This window comes from Gossypium arboreum, chromosome 6, assembly GCF_025698485.1.
Source record: "Gossypium arboreum isolate Shixiya-1 chromosome 6, ASM2569848v2, whole genome shotgun sequence".
NCBI classification, from domain to species: Eukaryota; Viridiplantae; Streptophyta; class Magnoliopsida; order Malvales; family Malvaceae; genus Gossypium; species Gossypium arboreum.
In genome coordinates this window covers 125,566,688-125,586,011 of record NC_069075.1, presented here as the reverse complement: position 1 = coordinate 125,586,011, position 19,324 = coordinate 125,566,688, and the positions used below count along the sequence as shown (strand labels likewise).

The following is a 19,324-nucleotide window of genomic DNA, read 5'->3' as shown; positions in this document are numbered from 1 at the left end:
AGTTAGAATACAAAAATTTGAGGTGAAATATATTTGTAAACACTTTAAAGGAAAAATAAGAGGAAAACAAAGATAATTTAGTATGATACATTTGATTTACTAATTTACTTGTTTAAGGAATGAAATTTATCATTTTGAATTTTTTAAAAAATTATAATTTGAAATTTTATATATTTAAATATTTTTAATAATTTTTCTTTATATTTTTATAAAATTTTGTAATTTGTGTTGAGAGAATTAATTTATTTATTTTCAAAATTGACAAGGACTTAAGGATATTTACAAATATTTACAAAAAATATTTTTCAAGTTAAAATTCAACTTTATTAATTTGAATTCGAATTAAGTCAGAAAAATTGAGTAGCTCAATTCAATTAACTTAAGATTTGAACATAATTTTTATTTTTTTCAAATTGAGTTTTACTCGAAAAAAAGAACTCATACGTAATTTCATCTCAACAGCATGCCTCAAGAACTGCCAAGAATGTGGACCTATAAAAAGTTAGAAATGGAGGCTCTTGCTTGTGCTCACTAGCTGCATTACCTTTTCTTTGCTTAGCTTAGCTATGCGTTTCCTCTCCGGTCATTGTTGGCGTTACATTCTGTGTCTCAACCAATGATGTGCTTTTCCCCACATATTTTGCTTTTCAGACCTTCAGTTCAGTTCTCGCATACGTTTTGTAAGATTTTGTTATGATATTATATGGTTTGATCCATGTTTTTCTCCCCATTCTTCCGACCAGAGCCAGTTATCATAATATCATAAAATGATTACTTTTTTCTTAATTATTTTAACTGGATAGTTGGGAACCCACCATCAACTTATGAGGGCTCTATCAGAGTTGAGTTGGGATGTAGCAATACCCGCAAATCATCATACCTAGACAGAAATCTAAGCCGAACTATATATTCTATGCTAATGCAACCATCAAAATTTCCTCCTTCGGGTTAAGTGACCAGCCCATGTTTAAATAAAAGGGTCCCACTGTACCACCGCAAGCCCATGGATTTTGTTTTGAGCGACGCCTAAGCCCACTCCTTGGACTTAGTTAGGCTGAGGTAGGCTAGTTCATGACTTAGTTGGGAACCAACTATATATCCCACATCAATTAGGAACATTACAGTGAAAGTTTTTATATAAACGCAGCAGCAGGGTTAGCTTCTTCCTTCGGGGACATCCGATAAAATTGGAACGATACAGACAAGATTAGCATGGCCCCTGCCAAAGGATGACATGCACAAATCGAGAAATGGTCTAAATTTTTTTTATTTTTTTGGTTGTTGCTTTTTCCAGGTATTTTTCTCTGTTTCCTTTGCATCTTAATTCTTAGTTTGATGTTCAGCTTCATGGGTTTTGCTCAGATCAGATTATAATTTGGAGTTTAAATCTGGGCTTGGTCTCGATATTTCATAGAGATTTGAGAAAGTTTGCTGAATTAGCTTCTGGGTTTTTCCTTGTAAGTTCACTTTGATAGCTGGTAATTGTTGATAGTAAAGATTAACTACTTGTATTCCAGCTATGTTTAAACTTTAAGTTTTGAGGGTTGAAGTTTGTGCATAGTTGGTGTAATGTAATTTATCAAATAATTTCCCCTTTGGCCGATGAGAAATAATGGGATTTGACAAAGAGAAAGAGATCCTTTTTTATGATGAAATTACAAGGTGTTTGCTGCAAAACATTTAGACCTTTCTGTATAAATATGACTTATCTTTTCACTTTGTGGTTTAATAACTAACATTATTCATTTTGTTTTCTGTTCAATAAAGTTGCCACAATGGGTTGTTGTTGGTAAACTTCGATCTTTTGCTTTACGATAAATCAATGAGATTGTTTTTTCCTTGATGGGTTTATGTTTCTAATTGCTAAGTGATTGTGCAGCACCATGTAAATTTATCTCCTTACTCAGAATCTAATGTTCTGTTTCAGATTGAAAACCAGCTTCAAGTTCAGCCAATTTGTTTTCTGGTCTCCGCTATCAGAACCCAGCTCTCAATACAAAGCTAGGAGTCTATACACACACAACTGTGGGCTTGAAATTGTTACAATGTCATGGTGCCATGATGAGTACATGTATCTGGTGATCACTCACCTTATAACACCAACTCTAACCTTCGTTTTTCATCTTATTAATTCAAATGGCATGGCAACATTTTTCATCAGGTTCCATTCCTTTATAAAGAAGGTTATATATTATAAATTTTATCTACTTTTTTTTTTTTACTTAATTTACATATTATAAAAATTGATATAATCTAAAATAAATCTTTCTCCAAATTAAGTTTGTATAAGCTTTTATAATTGAAAGTACAAACTATTTGGACTATGGATTCAAATATTACAAGATCAATGCTAATGATGCAAATAAAAAAGATCTTATACCATATTATGATGGTATGATACTATTTGAGAGAATGGTGTTAAACACAAGCACTATAAACCGTTCACAAACTTTTTAATCTGAAACATTTAATGTTTCAAAATATGATTCAGAAGACGTTTGTTGTTATAAAAAAATATTTTTCATGTTAACATCTGCATAACATAAAAAAAAAAAGGAAAGAAAAGAAAACAATGTTAAATCGTCTTAGCATGTTGCAAATTTTATAACTTTAATGATTAGGTAGAATTGAAATGATTTATACTTCAAAGAGTATATGGAAGAAAGAAATCTTGATGATCTTAATTATGCAAATTCAAATTTAGCTGATGATAAACTTGGTTAAAGACCAACAAATGATGATAAAAGAGCATATGTTAAATATTAAAGAGGGAATAACTCAATAAATATGCACTAGAACAATTAGATAAAAATAGCTAGGGGTGAGTGTTTGATCGAATCGAATGAAAAATTTTGAGTTAATCGAGTTGACGAATCTTATTTTATCATCCTAACTTGATTTGAAATTTTCTCGAATCGAGTCGAATGAGATGGAATTCAAATCAAATGGAATATATTTGTTCGAGTTAAATTAAAAAAATGACTTTGGGTTTTTATAGCCACTATCACCCATCGTAATCAAATTTGTTATTAACTTTCATTTCGTTATAATCTATTTATTAATATTTTGTATATAGGTTAGCTTTTTTGCTTACTTAGTTGCTTCATTTATCTTCTAATTTTGTCACAATTTATTTTGAAATTAAAATATATTAAATGTAAAAAATGTGATTTTTAATAAAATTTATTTTAAAGATAAAATGTAAAATTGATATGAACAGAAAATTTTAATATGAATATTTTATGACATTATCAACAATTTAATTTTAACAAAAATTGATAAAGATTTAAGGTGATTAAACAATTCAATAATATAAATAGTATAAAATATGAAATTTAATTCAATAATATAGACAGTAGACATAAATTCAAAAATATAATTTTGGGGAAAGCAAAAGGAAAAAAGTTTTAGGGAGGTTTAGAGGAAATAAAAGTTTTGAAAGAAAGTAAAAAGAAAAAAGTTCTTGGAGGGGGGGGGGTGTGTTTATGAAGGGAAGTAAAAGTTTTTGGAGAAAGTAAAAGAGTTTGAAGGGAAGTTTGGGGAAGGGAAGTAAAAGGGTTTATTCGAATTTGAAATTTAACTTGATTCGAATTCGAAATTTAAAAAAAGGACTCGAGTTGATTTAATTAAATCGATTAATTTGATTTGAATAATTTGAAATTCAAATCTTTTTCAATTTTTTAAATCGAATTGAATTTTGTTTACCCTAAAAATAGCATGTAATGTTTATTTTTCTTACTATTTTATCAATAATCATACCATTAGCTACTTTTAGACTAACATAATACATATGATTTGATTTTAATTTTATTACTTGTTTAGAAATTATTTTCATCATACTAATAATTTTTATAGTAATTAATATTTTTAAAATTATCAATTATGTAATCGTGCAATTACAATGTGTACTACCAAACAAGATATAATGAATTACGATGTAATTACACTCATTAGCCAAACATGTTTAAGAAATTATAAATTTTTTATAATTACGAGAGTGTAATTACAATCCTAATAATTACACTTTTATTCAATTACTCGTGCTATCTAAACAGATTGTAAATAAAATAATTAAATTTGCTTAAAAAATACAGATTTTGTGTGATCCTTTCTCTTACGAAATCTTGTAAGGGTGTATTTACTTTTCTTTTTTTTTTTCAAATAAATCAAGCTTTATTCAACATGAAAATAATGAGTTACAATAAAAAAAAAAAAGTTAGAAAATCCCACCCCCAAAACGAAAGAAACACCCCAACATAGACAAAGGTAGTGAAAATCCATAATCCATCCATCATTGATGGACGAAAGAAGAAGCATGTTGTAAATCTTTTGAGATGGCAATATGACAAGTAACCAAAGAAATAAAGTCTAAACTTGAAGCATCAATCAGTAAATTAGAGATGGATATGTTGATGCAATACAAGTCGTATTTTCTCCAATGAACACATTTAATTTTTAGGAAAGTTTCAAACATTACGAGAATAGAAAAGATAATCTCTATATCTACATGGAAGAGAGAAAAAACTCCAACTCGAGATTAAAAGCGTCCCATAAGCAGATTATATTGAATGTGATTTAAATGTTTAAATTAAAATTGTATTTGATGTTGATGTAAGATAAAAGTCAGAAAATTGGGTTGAAGCACCAACTTTATCCAAATCCTAAATGAAGTAATGAGTTTGGTTGTTCATATTCAAAATCACTTCCATCCAAACTCTATATCCATTCATAAAAATGCTCATTCATTTAATAATATTTGAGTAAGGGATTTAAACTTAAAATATGCTATAAGTCTCTATATTCTTTGAAAATTTGAAATTTAATTCTTAAATTTTTATTTTAGGAATTTGGATACTCTACTTTTAGATTTCAAAATTTAAGTTTAATTGTTAATATAATTTTTTAATTAAATTTATTGGTGTGACATTTTAAACTTTTAAAAATAAAACTCGTTTAGTAACTATATAACTAAAAAAATAATAGGAGTTAAAAAAAAAAAAAGCCTGCTATTCTAGCACGTTTCTGTCTGTCTTCTCTGACAAAGTTTTAGGTTTATTTGTTTTTTGTGGTGGCGGCTTGGTTATTGGCAATCGTTTTTTCTTCAATTATTCATTCGCATCGTATGTAATTGAATCAGTATACATGGAGACTGAATTTGCTGGCTTATCTATTAATGAAGAGGAGGAAGAGATTTTACAAATTCCATCTTTTTCCAAATCCAGAGATACAAGAAGGTAGTTACCGTCTGGTGGGCTACTTTTTAACGGCTAGTGTTATCCATTTTGCGGCCATGAAAAGTACTATGGCAAATCTTTTCAAATCTTTGGCATCCTGTTAAAGGTGTTCGAATTTTGGATTTAGGGGAAAGAATATTTCAGTTTCAGTTCTTTCACATTATGGATATGGAGAGAGTTATCAAGGGTTCTCCATGAACTTTTAACAACCATTTATTATTACTACATTCGTTACAATGGGGGGAAGATCCATTACGAGTCCCCTTAATTTTTTCCCCCTTTTGAGTTCATATACATGATGTTCCTGCAGGATTTTATTCTGAGGCTTTGGAAAAGCAACTTGGTGATTTCATAGGCTTGTTCTTGGAGTATGATTGGGCTAATATGGGAAAGGGATATCAGAATTTTCTACGAGTCAGAATTCAACTGGATGTAAGGAACCCTTTAAAAAGGAAAAAGCAGATTATATTTTATGGAAATAAGTCTTATGTCAAATTCAAATATGAAAGATTAACCATTTTTTGCTTTTATTGTGGTCGTTTGGGACATAGTGATTCTTTTTGTGAGGCAAAAAATGGCATTAGGATTGGAGATTACTGAAATGGGACAGGATCTCTCTTTAAGAGCGTAATCTAGAAAAGCACGTACACAAAACAGTGTCTGGTTACATGAGGAAAAAGAGGGAATAAGGGGTGGATATTTTGTTGGAAATTGGACAGTTGAAGGGAGAACATGGGGTGGGTTGCATAATTTTGGAAAGAGGGCGCATATTGATCCCACTTTAGGATTTTCCTTGGAAGGGAACTCATCTACTTTATCTAAGAGGGATGGAAAGCAAACACTAGAAGAAAATCAATTTACAATGGATCATGATGATGAAGAAGGAATTCTAATAGGTGAAGAGGGGAAAAAGCGGCAAAGAGGAGAAATTGATGCCTAATATTTTTAGTAATGATTCTAGCAAACTTATGATAAATGATAGGAAAATGGTGAACAACAACCTTATATTATCGGCGGTTGTCAAAAGGCAAGCCGACCGGGATCAATGAAAATCTTAAGTTGGAATGTCTGTGGTTTGGGGAATCCATGGACGGTACGGAGACTTCAGCATTTGCTGAAGTTATATAATCCCCAGATTGTTTTCTTCATTAAGACAAAAATAATTAGGAATTAGATGGAAATAATACGAAAGAGTTGTGGATTTCAGAATGGTATTGATGTTAATTTAGATGGTTCGAGAGGAGGATTATGTTTGGCTTGGCGAGATGATGCTACTATTATTCTTCGAAGCTTCTAAAAAAGGCATATTGATGTGATCATCGAAGAAACTAATGAAGATAATAAGTGGAGATTTACTGGGTTTTATGGTTCTCCTTATATGCAAGATAGGAATGAGTCTTAGGATCTATTTAAAAACTTGAGTAACGCTGAGGAGCTTCCTTGGTTAGTTTGTGGGGATTTTAACGAAATTATTTACGGTCATGAAAAGAGAGGTGACTTATCTAGAGAGGAGAGATGCATGGATGCATTTCGTTCAGTGTTAGTAGATTGTCACCTAGTGGACATGGGTTATATAGGGAATTGGTTTACTTGGGAAAGAGGAAATTTACCGGAAACGAACATTCAAGAATGGCTGGATAGGGAAGTTGCTAACGATGATTGGCTATCTCTATTTCCTGAGGCAATAATTCAACATCTCCCACATTCCTTTTCGGATCATTGCCCACTTCTTATCAATACAAAAAGAGAAGTTAATGAGCGACTTAAAAGAAATTTCAAATTCGAAGCTTGGTAGGTTTTGGAGGAATCATTTGCTGAGGAGGTACGATCTATATGGGACAATTCAACTGGGGTGGGGAATTGATACAAAAATTGGAAAAGGTAAGAAAATGATTGGATAGGTGGGCCAGTCAAATTCGGTATAGTAGAAAGATAAAAAATGAGATGCTAACTGCTAGACTGGTTGAGTTGATGGAATCTGATAGGGATGATGAAAATTTGGCAGAACTTATCGATACAAAGATCCAACTTAATTTTGAGATTGATAAGGATGAACAATACTGAGAGCAGATGGCTCGAGTTAATTGGCTATAATTTGGAGATAGAAATACTATTTTTTTTCATAAACAAACTACTCAGCGACGAAGAAGGAACCTCATTAGGAAATTGCAATTTGAAGATGGTAGAGAAACTGAAGAGATTCGTGAAATGGGAGGAATTGCTAGATCTTATTTCCAGAATCTGTTTTCAGCTGAGAAGAGGGGAAATTATGAACATCTGTTGACAGAAATTGATCGCTGTATCTTTGAAGAGGATAATTCTCGATTGAAGGCAAGATACACAAATAAGAAAATTTAAGTGGCCTTGTCAGAATTGGGCCCAACAAAAGCGCCAGGAGAAGATGAATTTTCAACTTTATTTTATCAGAAGTGCTGGCCAATTATTGGGGAGGATGTGACTTCATTTTGTCTACAACACTTAAATGGAGGTATGAATATTAGTTTAATTAATAAAACTAATATAGTGCTGATCCCAAACATTCCAAATCCTTCAAATATTACTCATTTTCGCCCTATAAGCTTATGTAATGTGCTTTATAAGTTGATGGCTAAAGTCATTGCAAATCGTCTTCGTGTAGTTATTGATATATGTATAAACTTAGCACAAAGAGCTTTTGTACCGAGGAGGTTAATTTCAGATAATGTGTTGCTGGCTTATGAAATCTTGTATACCTTAAAATTGAAGAAGACGGGGAAAAAAGGCTATATGACAGTAAAATTGGATATGAGTAAAGCTTATGATAAAGTTGAATGGAATTTTATTGCAAAAATTATGAAGCGTATGGGTTTTGATTTAGGGTGGATTGAATCTCTAATAAAGTGTGTTTCTACGGTTTCGTACTCAGTGGTTTTCAACGGTCACATTGGAGAGAATTTTTTTCCCACAAGGGGACTAAGGCAGGGTGATCCTTTGAGTCTGTTCCTATTTTTAATATGTGGGGAAGGGCTGTCCAATCTTATAAGACTTGCTATGCAAGGTAACATACATAGACGGGTTAAGGCAAGTAGAAGTGGCCCGCAGGTTTCTCACTTGTTATTTACAGATGATTGAAATTTATTTGGGGAAGCTATAGAGAGGAGAACTCATTCACTTAAACAGATTTTGATTGAATATGAGAATTGTTCTGGACAATGTGTAAACTATGACAAATCTACAGTTTTCTTTAGTGCTAATACACAGGAAGAGGATAAAACAGTTTTTTCTATAGTTCTTGGAGTGCGTAGCTCTAATAATCCGGAAAGGTATCTTGGTTTTCCAAATATGGTGGGTAGAAGGAAGAAAATGTCGTTTCAAATCCTGAAAGATAGAATGAAACAACGGATTGATAGTTGGAGTGTAAGACATCTTTCTTAATAAGGAAAGGAGATGTTCATAAAAGCTATTCTCCAAGCTATTCCAACCTATACTATGGCATGTTTCCTAATCCATAAGTCTTTATGTTTTGACTTAGAAGGTATTATGGCAAGATACTGGTGGCAGAAAAATTGAGATAAAAAAGGCATTCACTGGTGTATGTGGAAAGATTTATGCTCTTTGAAAGAAGATGGTGGTTTAGGCTTTCGTAATCTCGATAAATTTAATATAGCATTATTAGCCAAACAAGGTTGGCGTCTTGTCAATTTTCCTAATTCTTTACTAAGTCGTGTTTTAAAAGCAAAATATTATCCAAATTCAAATTTTATCAATGCTCAATTGGGGAATTTACCTTCGCTTACCTGGAAAAGTGTCTGGGCAAAGGTATTTTGGAGAAAGGATTATGTTGGAGGATAGAAACAGGGGATTGTGTCTCTGTTTGGGATGATTTATGGATTTCGGGAGCTGAAAATGACAGATTGCAGAATGTGACCAACAATGTGAATGTCAAGTTAGTATCCGATTTGATAGATGCTAATAATAGAATATGGAACACAGATTTAGTTTCTAGTACCTTTAATGAGGATACTGCTAGGAAAATTCTGCAGATCCCTTTGGCAGAGACAACCTACGAGGACTTCCAGGTATGGAGAGGAGAACCGTTAGGAGAGTATTCAGTCACAAGTGCCTATAAATTATTACAAGAGACTAATTCAGGTCTTAGTAATAATTTTATACAGATTGAGATTAGAAACTTCTATAGAAAATTATGGAATTTACAGATCCCTCCAAAAATTAAAATTACATGTTGGAGAATTTATTGGAATTATATTCCAACTCTAGCTAATCTAAAGAATAAAAAAGTTGTAGTAGAAGCTCGTTATCCCCGATGTCACATCTCCGATGAAGATAGCACCCACGTCTTCAGGTACTGTCCTACATCAATAAAAGTATGGTTAAATTTAGATCTTGCATGGATAAGCAATAATAACATTCAAAGCTTGTGGGAATGACTTATCTGGGTTTTCAGGTAGGGTAATAAAGACTAGTGTCACCTTTTTTGTTGTGGGCTATGGTCAATCTGGAACCATAGAAATAGATTCATCTATGAGAGAAAGATTACAACAGGCAGGGATATTTCAAAAAAAGTCATTATTTTCATTGCAGAAGTAAATGGAGTGAAGGAAAAATGACTTACTACCATTATTGACAGAGGCCATAAATAGATGGAAAGAAGTACGATGGTGACAGTTTATTTTGATGCGACTTTCGACCGGAGAACCTCAAGATCTGCTTCGGGTTTGATTGTTTGTGATACGGAAGGGAAAATCGTGGCTTCTAAGTCAGTGATTCATTTCGACATGCCATCTCTGCTGCACCATCTCCGTTTGCAGCGGAGGCACATGCATGTTTAAAGGCGATTCAGTTAGGTATTACAATGGGTTTAAATATTTTGGATATAAAAGGAGACTCAAGAACTGTTATTAAGAAATGTCAATCCGCAAACCAAGATAAGTCAGTTATAAGGGCGATAATCAGAGATATCCATAGCAATTTTTTTTTTTAGAATATTGGGTTTCATTTCATTCCTAAATCAGAAAATGAGAATGCCCATTTTGTTGCTAAAGAAGCGCTGAGAATGTAACACCCCTAACCCGTATCCATTGCCGAAATAGGGTACGAGGCATTACCGGAGTTTACTAAACATTTTCAGATAATTTTCAGTCATTTATTATTCATATTTTGAAAATAACCATAACGTTTCTCTATTGGGCCCTCGAAGCCCCAAACATACATTAAAAACCAACCGGAATTAAATCGGGATCATAAAAAAAAATTTCGCAAAATCTTAAATTATATTTTCATCTAAATACTTACCATTTCAATGCTCCTTATAATTAAACATGTTACCATTCAATCAATAGCTTGGCACTTGTCTAAGCGTCATACAACAACATTGTTAGTATACTTGTACATACTTCATATAAATTCAACAATGATACACCTATTTTCTCAACATATCACACTTAAGTTCAATAATAGTCTCAACTTACATAATTTCCTTATATCAACATATCAAAGATAATTATATATGTATATATCATTCTCTTATTATTTCTTCATAAGCATATATCATTCATTTTGTTATATCAATATTTCATGCATCATCATTTCCTTATATCTTATGTATATTTACTTTGGTAATAGTTCGTATTAAACTTAACATAAATTAAATTCCATGTATCTATACTTATTTCATTTATCTATCTTCTTAATTATTTCATACAACTATTTTATACATATATTTCCATATGACCAATTCCTGTAAACATTTCACACAACCATTTTGTACAACCAATTCATATAACTATTTGTTATCTGGTACATATTACCTGGATATTAGTTGTTCAACAGATATCTTGGCGTCTCTTTTCCACGGTCTTATTTATCTTTGACATGATGCCATGGTGTCTTTCAACTATGGTCTTACTCATTTTCTGTCATGTTGCCATGGTATCTTTCAACCATGGTCTTATTCATTTCATGTCACGCTGCCATGGTATCTTTCAACCATGGTCTTACACATTTCACATTAGCTGCCATGGTATCTTTCAACCATGGTCTTACATATTTCATATCAGGTTGCCATGGTATCTTTCAACCATGGTCTTACACATTTCATATCGAGAGCACACTCATGAACCTCATCCTTACAAAGGGATTACTAGTCCAAAGCTAAATTCATCAGTAATATAAACTCATAGAGTATTGTCGGGATTATCGGTCCGTGCTAAATCCCTACAACGACAATTACTCTAATGAGCTTGGATCTGAATTACCAGTCCAAGCTAAATTGGACTTAATTTGGATTACCGTTCAAGCTAAATCTATTTTACACGTATTCTTTGGGAGGGTCAGATCGAATAGGATCACCCGTCCTGCTAGATCCTTTTACCGTCAATTCCTTTTCGAGATCCAATAATTTTCCTTTCATTCAACCGGATTTCTTCCCATTTTTATCAAATATATCAATGTTTTATCAATTTTCATACAATAAACATTCAAATCATATTCACATCAATAACATACATTCCAAGCATTTAAGAATATAATTCAAGTTACATAAACTTACCTAGCGAAATTGCAGAAATATCAAGATTTAGGGACATTTTGGTAATTTACCATTTTCCCAATTTCACCCGATATTAAATTGACAATTTCATTCAATTTACTAATTTAGATAATAAAACAATTCATTCCCTTCAATTTGATCATTTTGACATTTTTACAAAATTACCCCTGAAGTTTTACTTTTATTCAATTTAGTCCTTAAGCCTAAAACATGCAAATTAGCCATGCTAGCTGGATATTCATATATATTTTTCCTCCTCCTCCTCTCTATTCCACATCCTTAATGTATATAACACACTTGTAAGTAACATCATCTATAATTTTTATTATTTACTTTTATGAATATTCAAGCTGTCCATTTGTATCATAGTCACTAAATTATTTATATCTGGAACTATAGAACTCCAAATTAAGATCCTATAATTTTCCCTGAAACTAGACTCATATATCTTCTTACCTTAAAATTTTCAGAATTTTTGGTTTAGTCAATAAGTACATTTTATTCTTTAAAGTTACCCCTATTCTGCTGTCTGACAGTTGTGACCCTTCTTTATTAAAAATTAATTATCTTCTCGTACAGAATTTGAATGATGTTCCCATTTATTTCTATTGAAACTAGACTCATTAAAGATTCTAAAAATATAAATTTAAGCCCATAATTATATTTATCCAATTTTTTATGATTTTTCAAAATCAGAACAGGCGAACCCAAAATCATTCTAATGTTGTCTTACAAAATTTATTATATCTCATGATTTACAAATCTATTGCTTACACCATTTCTTCTATGAGAAACTAGACTCAATAATCTTTAATTTCATATTTTTTTCATCTTCTAATTTGATTTATAAAATTTATGGTGATTTTTCAAAGTTAGTCTACTGCTGCTGTCAAATATTGTTTTAGTGCAAATTGTTTATTACCATTTTTCCCTTAAGCTTTAATAAATAACAATTTCATCCCTACTCAATTAGCCTCTCAATTGAGCTGATTTTTCTCAATTAATACTTTATTCTATCACTTTAAACTACTTTACAACTTTTAGAAATCATAATTTCAGCACTAGACTTTAATTCCAACATTTTCACAATTATGTCCTAAAATCAATTTCCATTAATTTTACTAACTTAATTCATACTCTATTTCTATTCAAGTTCCATCCCAACTCAAATTTAACTACTAAATTTTCAGCTTATTTAACTAGTTTCAAAATTTCCTCAAATTAGCCCTTCAACATAAAACTTATGAATTACTTTACAATTCAATCCTTATTTCATTTCTAACTTGAATTTCTATCAATTTAACCCTTATTTCATCATTTTACTCAACATGAATAGTATCTAAAAATCTAATAACTTTCAAAATATCAACTTAATTTCATCAAAATCATGTCCAAAGCTTCTAAAAAATCAAAATTAAGTAAAAAGGGCTCAATTGACTTACCTATTAAACTTCCAAACTTCAGACCTTTGATTTTCCCTTTTCTTCTTTCTTTCCTTCCCCTGCTTTCTGTTTCGTTTGCTTTGTTTCTTTATTTCTCTCCTTTTTTTTCTTTTTTCCTTTTTATATATACACACATGTATTTATACTTGAATAATAAGTATTATTTATTTATTCATGTGTATATTATTAGTACATTTGTATCCATTTATAACCATATATTTGTCATTATTTAATTATTTATCATATAAAATCTTATAATATAATTATTTAATTAATAAATATCTATTTAATATCTAATACATGTATTACAAATGTATGTATTTTTATCCATACACTTGTATATTTTATTTACTATACATTTGTCTTTATATTAATTTGTTTATCATATAAATATCTTATAATATAATTATAATAAATTAATTTAATATCATTTATTACTAATATATATATTAATTAAAATATAAGTAAAAATCTTAGATTTTTATTTTATATGCTGCCTCACTTATGCTAAATGGCATAATTGCCATTTTGATCCTTTTATTTTCTTTTAATCTATAATTAAATTTTTACACTTTATTCAATTTAATTTTTATCTAATTATCCTTAATTAAGCTAAATTTATTTAATTAAACTCTAATTAATCACTCTGAACTTTTTAAATATTTTTGATAAATATTTATGGATTCTTTTTTTTTTAGTAACGAAGACTGAAAATACACTTTTCTGATAACCGTAAAATTCGGATTATTACAGAGAAGAAGTGAAGGACATTACCTGTTGGGGCTGCATCCAAGATATACTTATCTGGAGAGAGAGAGACGGAGGCCAAGAGAACCAGACAAAGAAGATTCAAGAATGCCCATTTTTTGCAAAAAATGTGCTGAGAAGAGGTGAAGGCATCAGGAGAGGGAACGACAGAGGTCAAGAGAATCAAATGAAGAAGATTCAAGAAGATTTAGAGGATACTATCATAAAAGCTATCATAAAAGCTGGGCGGTGGATAGGAAAAGACAAAGACTCGGCAGAGGGTCAGTTTTATATTTTTTATTATTTAGTTGAATTTTGAATTCTTTGGGTTAAGTTTTTTGGGCTTGGACTTCCTTGTTGCTGTTTTAATTTTGTTTTTCTTTCATTATGGTCTTAAGCCCAATTCTGGCTGAAAGTCCATTTTGTACTCTTTGATTTTTTATATCAGTCCAGTTGATTTTCAAAAAAAAGGTTGAAATGAACATGAATTTAATAAATAATAATGTTAATAGTTGAACACAAATTTTAAAATTTGAAAAATAAAGATACTAAATTTTGAAAAATAAAATTACAAAATTTTAAAAAATACAAAGACTTATGATATATTTTATCCCAATTTAAATGTTAAATTTCTAATTCTCAACAAATTTTAGATTTCATTTTTTAAAAGAAACGTTGATAACTAGCCATGCCCGTGAATCAATTATTTGTATGTGAACAAAAATTGTAAAACAGACTAAACAAGACTAGTCCTCAAATTATCTATACTAAATACTGAATTGATGTCATGAATTAATTAAATTTTAATATAAAACAGATGAAACAATACTAATCGTCAAATTTTAATATATCCGTAATATTATATTTTAATATGATTTGGTCATTTAACTTTAAAAAGTTACAAAATGGTTATAGAACAATTCTAAACTTTTCATTTAACTTATTGGACTATTCAAAAGTTTTTATACAAGTCATTGGGTTTTTAAGCTTTTTTCAGAAAAAAAGGGTCCAGTTAGTTAGCTACAAGCAATGATTTGACAATTGGTACAGTGGATCAGTACCCATCAACGAGTAGAGAAATAGGGGTGAGCAAATTTGGTTCGAATTGAAATTTTTTTCGAATTTCGAATTTTTAAAAATAAATTAATTGAGTTAATCAAATCAATTCGATTTTTTTTGGAATTTTGAATTCGAATAACTTGAATAATTCCAATAAACCAAATACCAAACTATTTTACTTTACTTCACCCCAACCTTCCCTCAAATCCTTCTACTTTCCCCAACAAATTTACTTCCCCCAAAATCCTCAAAACTTTTTTCATTTTATTCCCCCCCCCCCAAACTTTTACTTCCCCTAAACTCCTAAAACTTTTTTCTTTTTATTTTCTCCCCAAAACTTTTACTTCCCCCAAACCCCAAAAATATTTTTCTTTTTACTTTTCCCCAAAACATTTACTTCCACCAAACCTCAAAAACTTTTTTTTTGAAGTAACTAAGCAAGTAAAGAAGCCAAACCGTATATAAAATATTAATAAATAAATTATGACAAGATGAAAATTAATAACAAATTTGATTACGGTAGGTGACACTAGCTACAAGGAACCAAAGTCATTTTTTTAATTTAATTCAAACAAATATATTTGAATCGATTTGAATTCCATCTCACTCAACTGAATTCGAGAAAATTTTAAATTAAGTTAGGATGATAAAATATAATTCGTCAACTCGATTAACTCAAAATTTTTTTATTCGATCGAACGCTCACCCCTAGGTAGAAGAATATAACTTAGATTCAAGTTAATTTGATAGTTAATGTTAGGGATTGGGGAAGACAGCAGTTTGGATTTTGGTTTACATATTTATAACATTTAAAACTGTTTCATGAAAAAAAGACAGAATTGTAGAAGGGGAGGGGAATGAGAGTTTTCAATTGGTGCATGTGGTATGAATAGATAAGGCCATACAATAATGATTATAACAACCTAGTGACTTGATCATTTTGTAACTTTTTAAAATTAATCGACCGAACCATAAATTATGAATAGTACAGTGACCTTAGGTGTAATTTATCCTTAATTAAAACCATCTTCTTCTTTTTTTTTGGGTCAGTTCATTCATAACTTAAATAGCAGTTCTAAAATTTGCAATGCCAGCCATATCGACTTCAACAAAATGGAGCATCAAGCTTGGCATCTGAAAATAAACAACAAAGTCTTTGGAAGAGTCCCTAGAACTAAAATTACAAAGCAAACAAGGATTACTTTCCTGTGCAACAATTTCCCTCCCTGAAAATGTGGAGCAGTCGGGTCTCCACTCTCCAATAAAATCCTGCAATCATTCACCAGGGTAGGAAAGAAGTAAATTTGAGCAAACTGGATTAATGTGGCTAATGACAAAAGTAGCATCAACTTCCAAAATTAGATTAGCAATGTTGAAGTTTCTTGTGACAACCAGCCATCCATCTTCCTTTGGAATCACGAATAGTAACTCCAGCGCTTGCTGAACCAAGGTTTCCGATCGAAGGTTAAACTTAAGCCACCTTATGTTTGGTGGAGTTCATTTCATTGTGATGAATCTTGGCAGATTAATGGGTTTGATTTCATAGGAAGGTAAACATCTCAGTTGCATTAGCAAGGTCTACTATAAGCTTAGCCTTTGGACTAATAATTTCGGCCCAACTTGTTGTGGTTCAAAATTTTGATTTTATAATCTCATAATTAATTTATGAAGCACTTGAAAATCGTTTTTTGAGAATGTAAATTTGAAGTTTGAAGATAATAATATTGATGAGAATAATTATAAATTCCAACCATGAACAATAAAAACGGATATAAAAGTTAAAAAAAATGTTTATTATCATTATGATCAAATTCACATAAATAATAATAAAAATTATCAAATATAATACAATGCACTGAGATGTAAAATTTTTGTGCAAGTAATATATTACTCACATACATGCAATGCAAAGGCTACCAAATATAAAATTAGTTTTATAAAAAATGGGGAACATGGTGAAGCAGAAACCGCGTGAAAGTTGAAGAAAGATAAAAAGAGTTTTGAGTCTTCTGAATGATATCTGCATATGTAAGAAAAAAACCTGCCAACGAGTCTGTACTGCAGCTGACAACAATTGCATGAAATCTCCGTGCTCTCTCATGCACCCGCTTTCACTTCCCTTCATCTCCAACAAACCAAATTTGTTTTGTACGGAGAAAAATATCCTATTGGTTTCTTTTCATTTTTTATATGTATGAACAAGTCAATAAGTCAAGTTCCCTAAAGTTCTTTACCTTGCTAGCTTTAAGACCTTGTCTTCTCTCATACCAAGCACCTCAGCCCTTTTCCCAATCTCTCACTCACTCTCCCTCTCTCAAAGTTTCTCTTTGTGCTTTGCTTGAATTTGTGTGGTCACGACACTAGGTGGCTTCCATGGGAAGAGCTCCATGCTGTGACAAAGCCAACGTGAAAAGAGGGCCATGGTCACCTGATGAAGATGATACCCTCAGAAACTACCTTGCCAAACATGGCACTGGTGGCAATTGGATTGCCCTTCCCCGCAAAGCAGGTCTTTTTCTTCTTTTAACTTTGGGGCTTGGGGTTTAACGCCAATCATGATTTTTCTGCATGGATTAATTTTACTTGTGGTGATTTGAATCAGTTAGTATTAGTGTGATTATACTTTTAGCTCTTTTCAAAGTATACACTATCCTTTTGGACATAAAGTATGTACTTTTTTTTTTTTCATGTGATAATTAATTTCTATGTTTTAGGCCTTAAACGCTGTGGGAAGAGTTGCCGCCTAAGGTGGCTTAACTATCTAAGACCAGACATCAAGCACGGAGGATTTACGGACGAAGAAGACAACATTATATGCTCCCTCTATGGTAGCATAGGAAGCAGGCAAGTGTTAATTCAACACCTAATTTTTATGGGGGATTTGTTTATATCTGAAAATAACCCAATACTGCAATATTCTTGGTTTAGGTGGTCTTTGATAGCAGCCCAACTGCCAGGCAGAACTGACAATGATATAAAGAACCATTGGAACACCAAGCTGAAGAAAAAACTATTTGCAGCAAAGAGTGGAGTCGATCAAAACAGCAACAATCATGAATTAACAATCACCGACAGCTCTACCACTTCGGTTCCTATTGAAGCTGAGGCTCTTGTTAATGGCAGTACTACAACTACTACATCGTCTTCTTACATGATAAACATGAAATACCAGCAAAATTATGATTATCCAGGGCTGGTTTTGGACCAGATTGATCAGTTTACTCTGCCAGGGCTTATGGAATATAGCATCACCAGTACTGCAAGTGACAATTACAGTATGTCATCATCTTCTCAAGAAGTTTCAATTCTTTGCAATTCGTCTTCCTTTGCCCCGGAGAACAATTCCACGGCTTGGTTTATTGATGGAGGTGCTGAAGATCAAGGAATCTTATTGGACCAGCTTGATTTTGAGGGCCCTCACTATCTTTTCACTGCCTCTGGTCAACAAATATAGTGAAAAGTAGCGAAACTTGCTCCATGCTCAACTTATAAAGCTGGCTAACAGTACTTTATAATATTAACCCAATTGTAGTAATCCATGCATATCAATATAGCCTAGAGTTCATCCAAAATGAAGCATTTTTAAGAAAAGAAGGGAAATTAAGTAGAACTTTTAGGATATATCTAATGGAGACAGTAACTCTTAACGAATTATACTTGGATGTTTCCAAGATTATGTAAAGTTTAATGAAACACATTGTGAATAATTAGTAGTGTGGGTTGTGATATTTCCTAAGTTCTTATTTAATGTACTACAATATGTCAACGTTAAGTACACATGAATTATTATATAAAATTATTATTTTAGTCGGTATTTACATTGAATAAAATCGGTTTGACTCTTTGTGAAAGGTTAATGACTAAATTTAATTAAATGTGTCAAAAATCAAGAAAAAATATCTAATTTGTTATTTTCATACTGGAAATGGATTTGGAATTATAATTTCATACTATCTTTTTTTTTTTAAATAATAATGAATAAATAAAGGGTAAATTTAGAAAAAGTTGTAAACATTAATGAAGTTTAGTTGATGGTTAAGGTGAAGTGTTGATGAAGTTGAGGGAAGGCAGTCAGCAAATTTAATTGCTTCATGATAAATCACGAAACTTGCGTTGGTTGAGCTTGACCCAATTCAACATTGAAGCAAAACGTCTCCATCCGGCACATGAATGCATCCATGTATGACACTCTTACACCCTTCTTCTTAATGTACCTATTTAAAATTCCATTTTCTAGTTTAGGATAATTAATTTTCTATTTAACTAGTCTTTTCAGAGTCTTTGAAATCAGGTTT

The 19,324-nt window shown here is 31.3% G+C and overlaps 1 protein-coding gene, 2 long non-coding RNA genes and 1 other non-coding gene across 6 annotated transcripts; 3 read left to right on the top strand and 1 right to left on the bottom strand.

Moving 5' to 3' along the window:
- Positions 1–1,020: 1,020 nt before the first annotated feature.
- Positions 1,021–2,160, top strand: LOC128294143 (uncharacterized). The gene is made up of 2 exons (XR_008284408.1): positions 1,021–1,294; positions 1,928–2,160. It is a non-coding gene; the product is annotated as an uncharacterized LOC128294143 (long non-coding RNA).
- On the top strand, positions 1,163–1,265 carry LOC128294605 (U6 spliceosomal RNA). The gene has a single exon (XR_008284913.1). It is a non-coding gene; the product is annotated as a U6 spliceosomal RNA (small nuclear RNA).
- A 6,796-nt stretch (positions 2,161–8,956) lies between the features above and the next one.
- On the bottom strand, positions 8,957–13,674 carry LOC108484486 (uncharacterized). Of its 3 annotated transcripts, none has more exons than XR_008283872.1 (4): positions 13,224–13,674; positions 9,847–10,030; positions 9,223–9,729; positions 8,957–9,113 (listed from the first exon to the last, which is right to left on the bottom strand). It is a non-coding gene; the product is annotated as an uncharacterized LOC108484486 (long non-coding RNA). The 3 variants fall into 3 exon arrangements; XR_008283871.1 differs by having other exon boundaries at positions 9,847–10,021; positions 13,224–13,673; XR_008283873.1 differs by having other exon boundaries at positions 9,847–10,018; positions 13,224–13,673.
- A 3,313-nt stretch (positions 13,675–16,987) lies between these two features.
- LOC108485978 (transcription factor RAX2-like) lies at positions 16,988–18,859 on the top strand. Its single transcript, XM_017789812.2, has 3 exons — positions 16,988–17,538; positions 17,744–17,873; positions 17,958–18,859. The coding sequence occupies exons 1-3, from the start codon at positions 17,403–17,405 to the stop codon at positions 18,481–18,483; spliced, it is 792 nt and encodes a 263-aa protein (XP_017645301.1). The 5' UTR covers positions 16,988–17,402; the 3' UTR covers positions 18,484–18,859.
- Positions 18,860–19,324: the final 465 nt, after the last annotated feature.

What these genes read in the sequence shown, in the direction of transcription:
- LOC108485978 (XM_017789812.2), top strand. Translation starts at nt 17,403, where the DNA reads ATGGGAAGAGCTCCATGCTGTGACAAAGCCAACGTGAAAAGAGGGCCA. An exon ending in TGCCCTTCCCCGCAAAGCAG is followed by an intron (nt 17,539 to 17,743) that starts GTCTTTTTCTTC and finishes TCTATGTTTTAG; the next exon opens with GCCTTAAACGCTGTGGGAAG. An exon ending in TATGGTAGCATAGGAAGCAG is followed by an intron (nt 17,874 to 17,957) that starts GCAAGTGTTAAT and finishes TTCTTGGTTTAG; the next exon opens with GTGGTCTTTGATAGCAGCCC.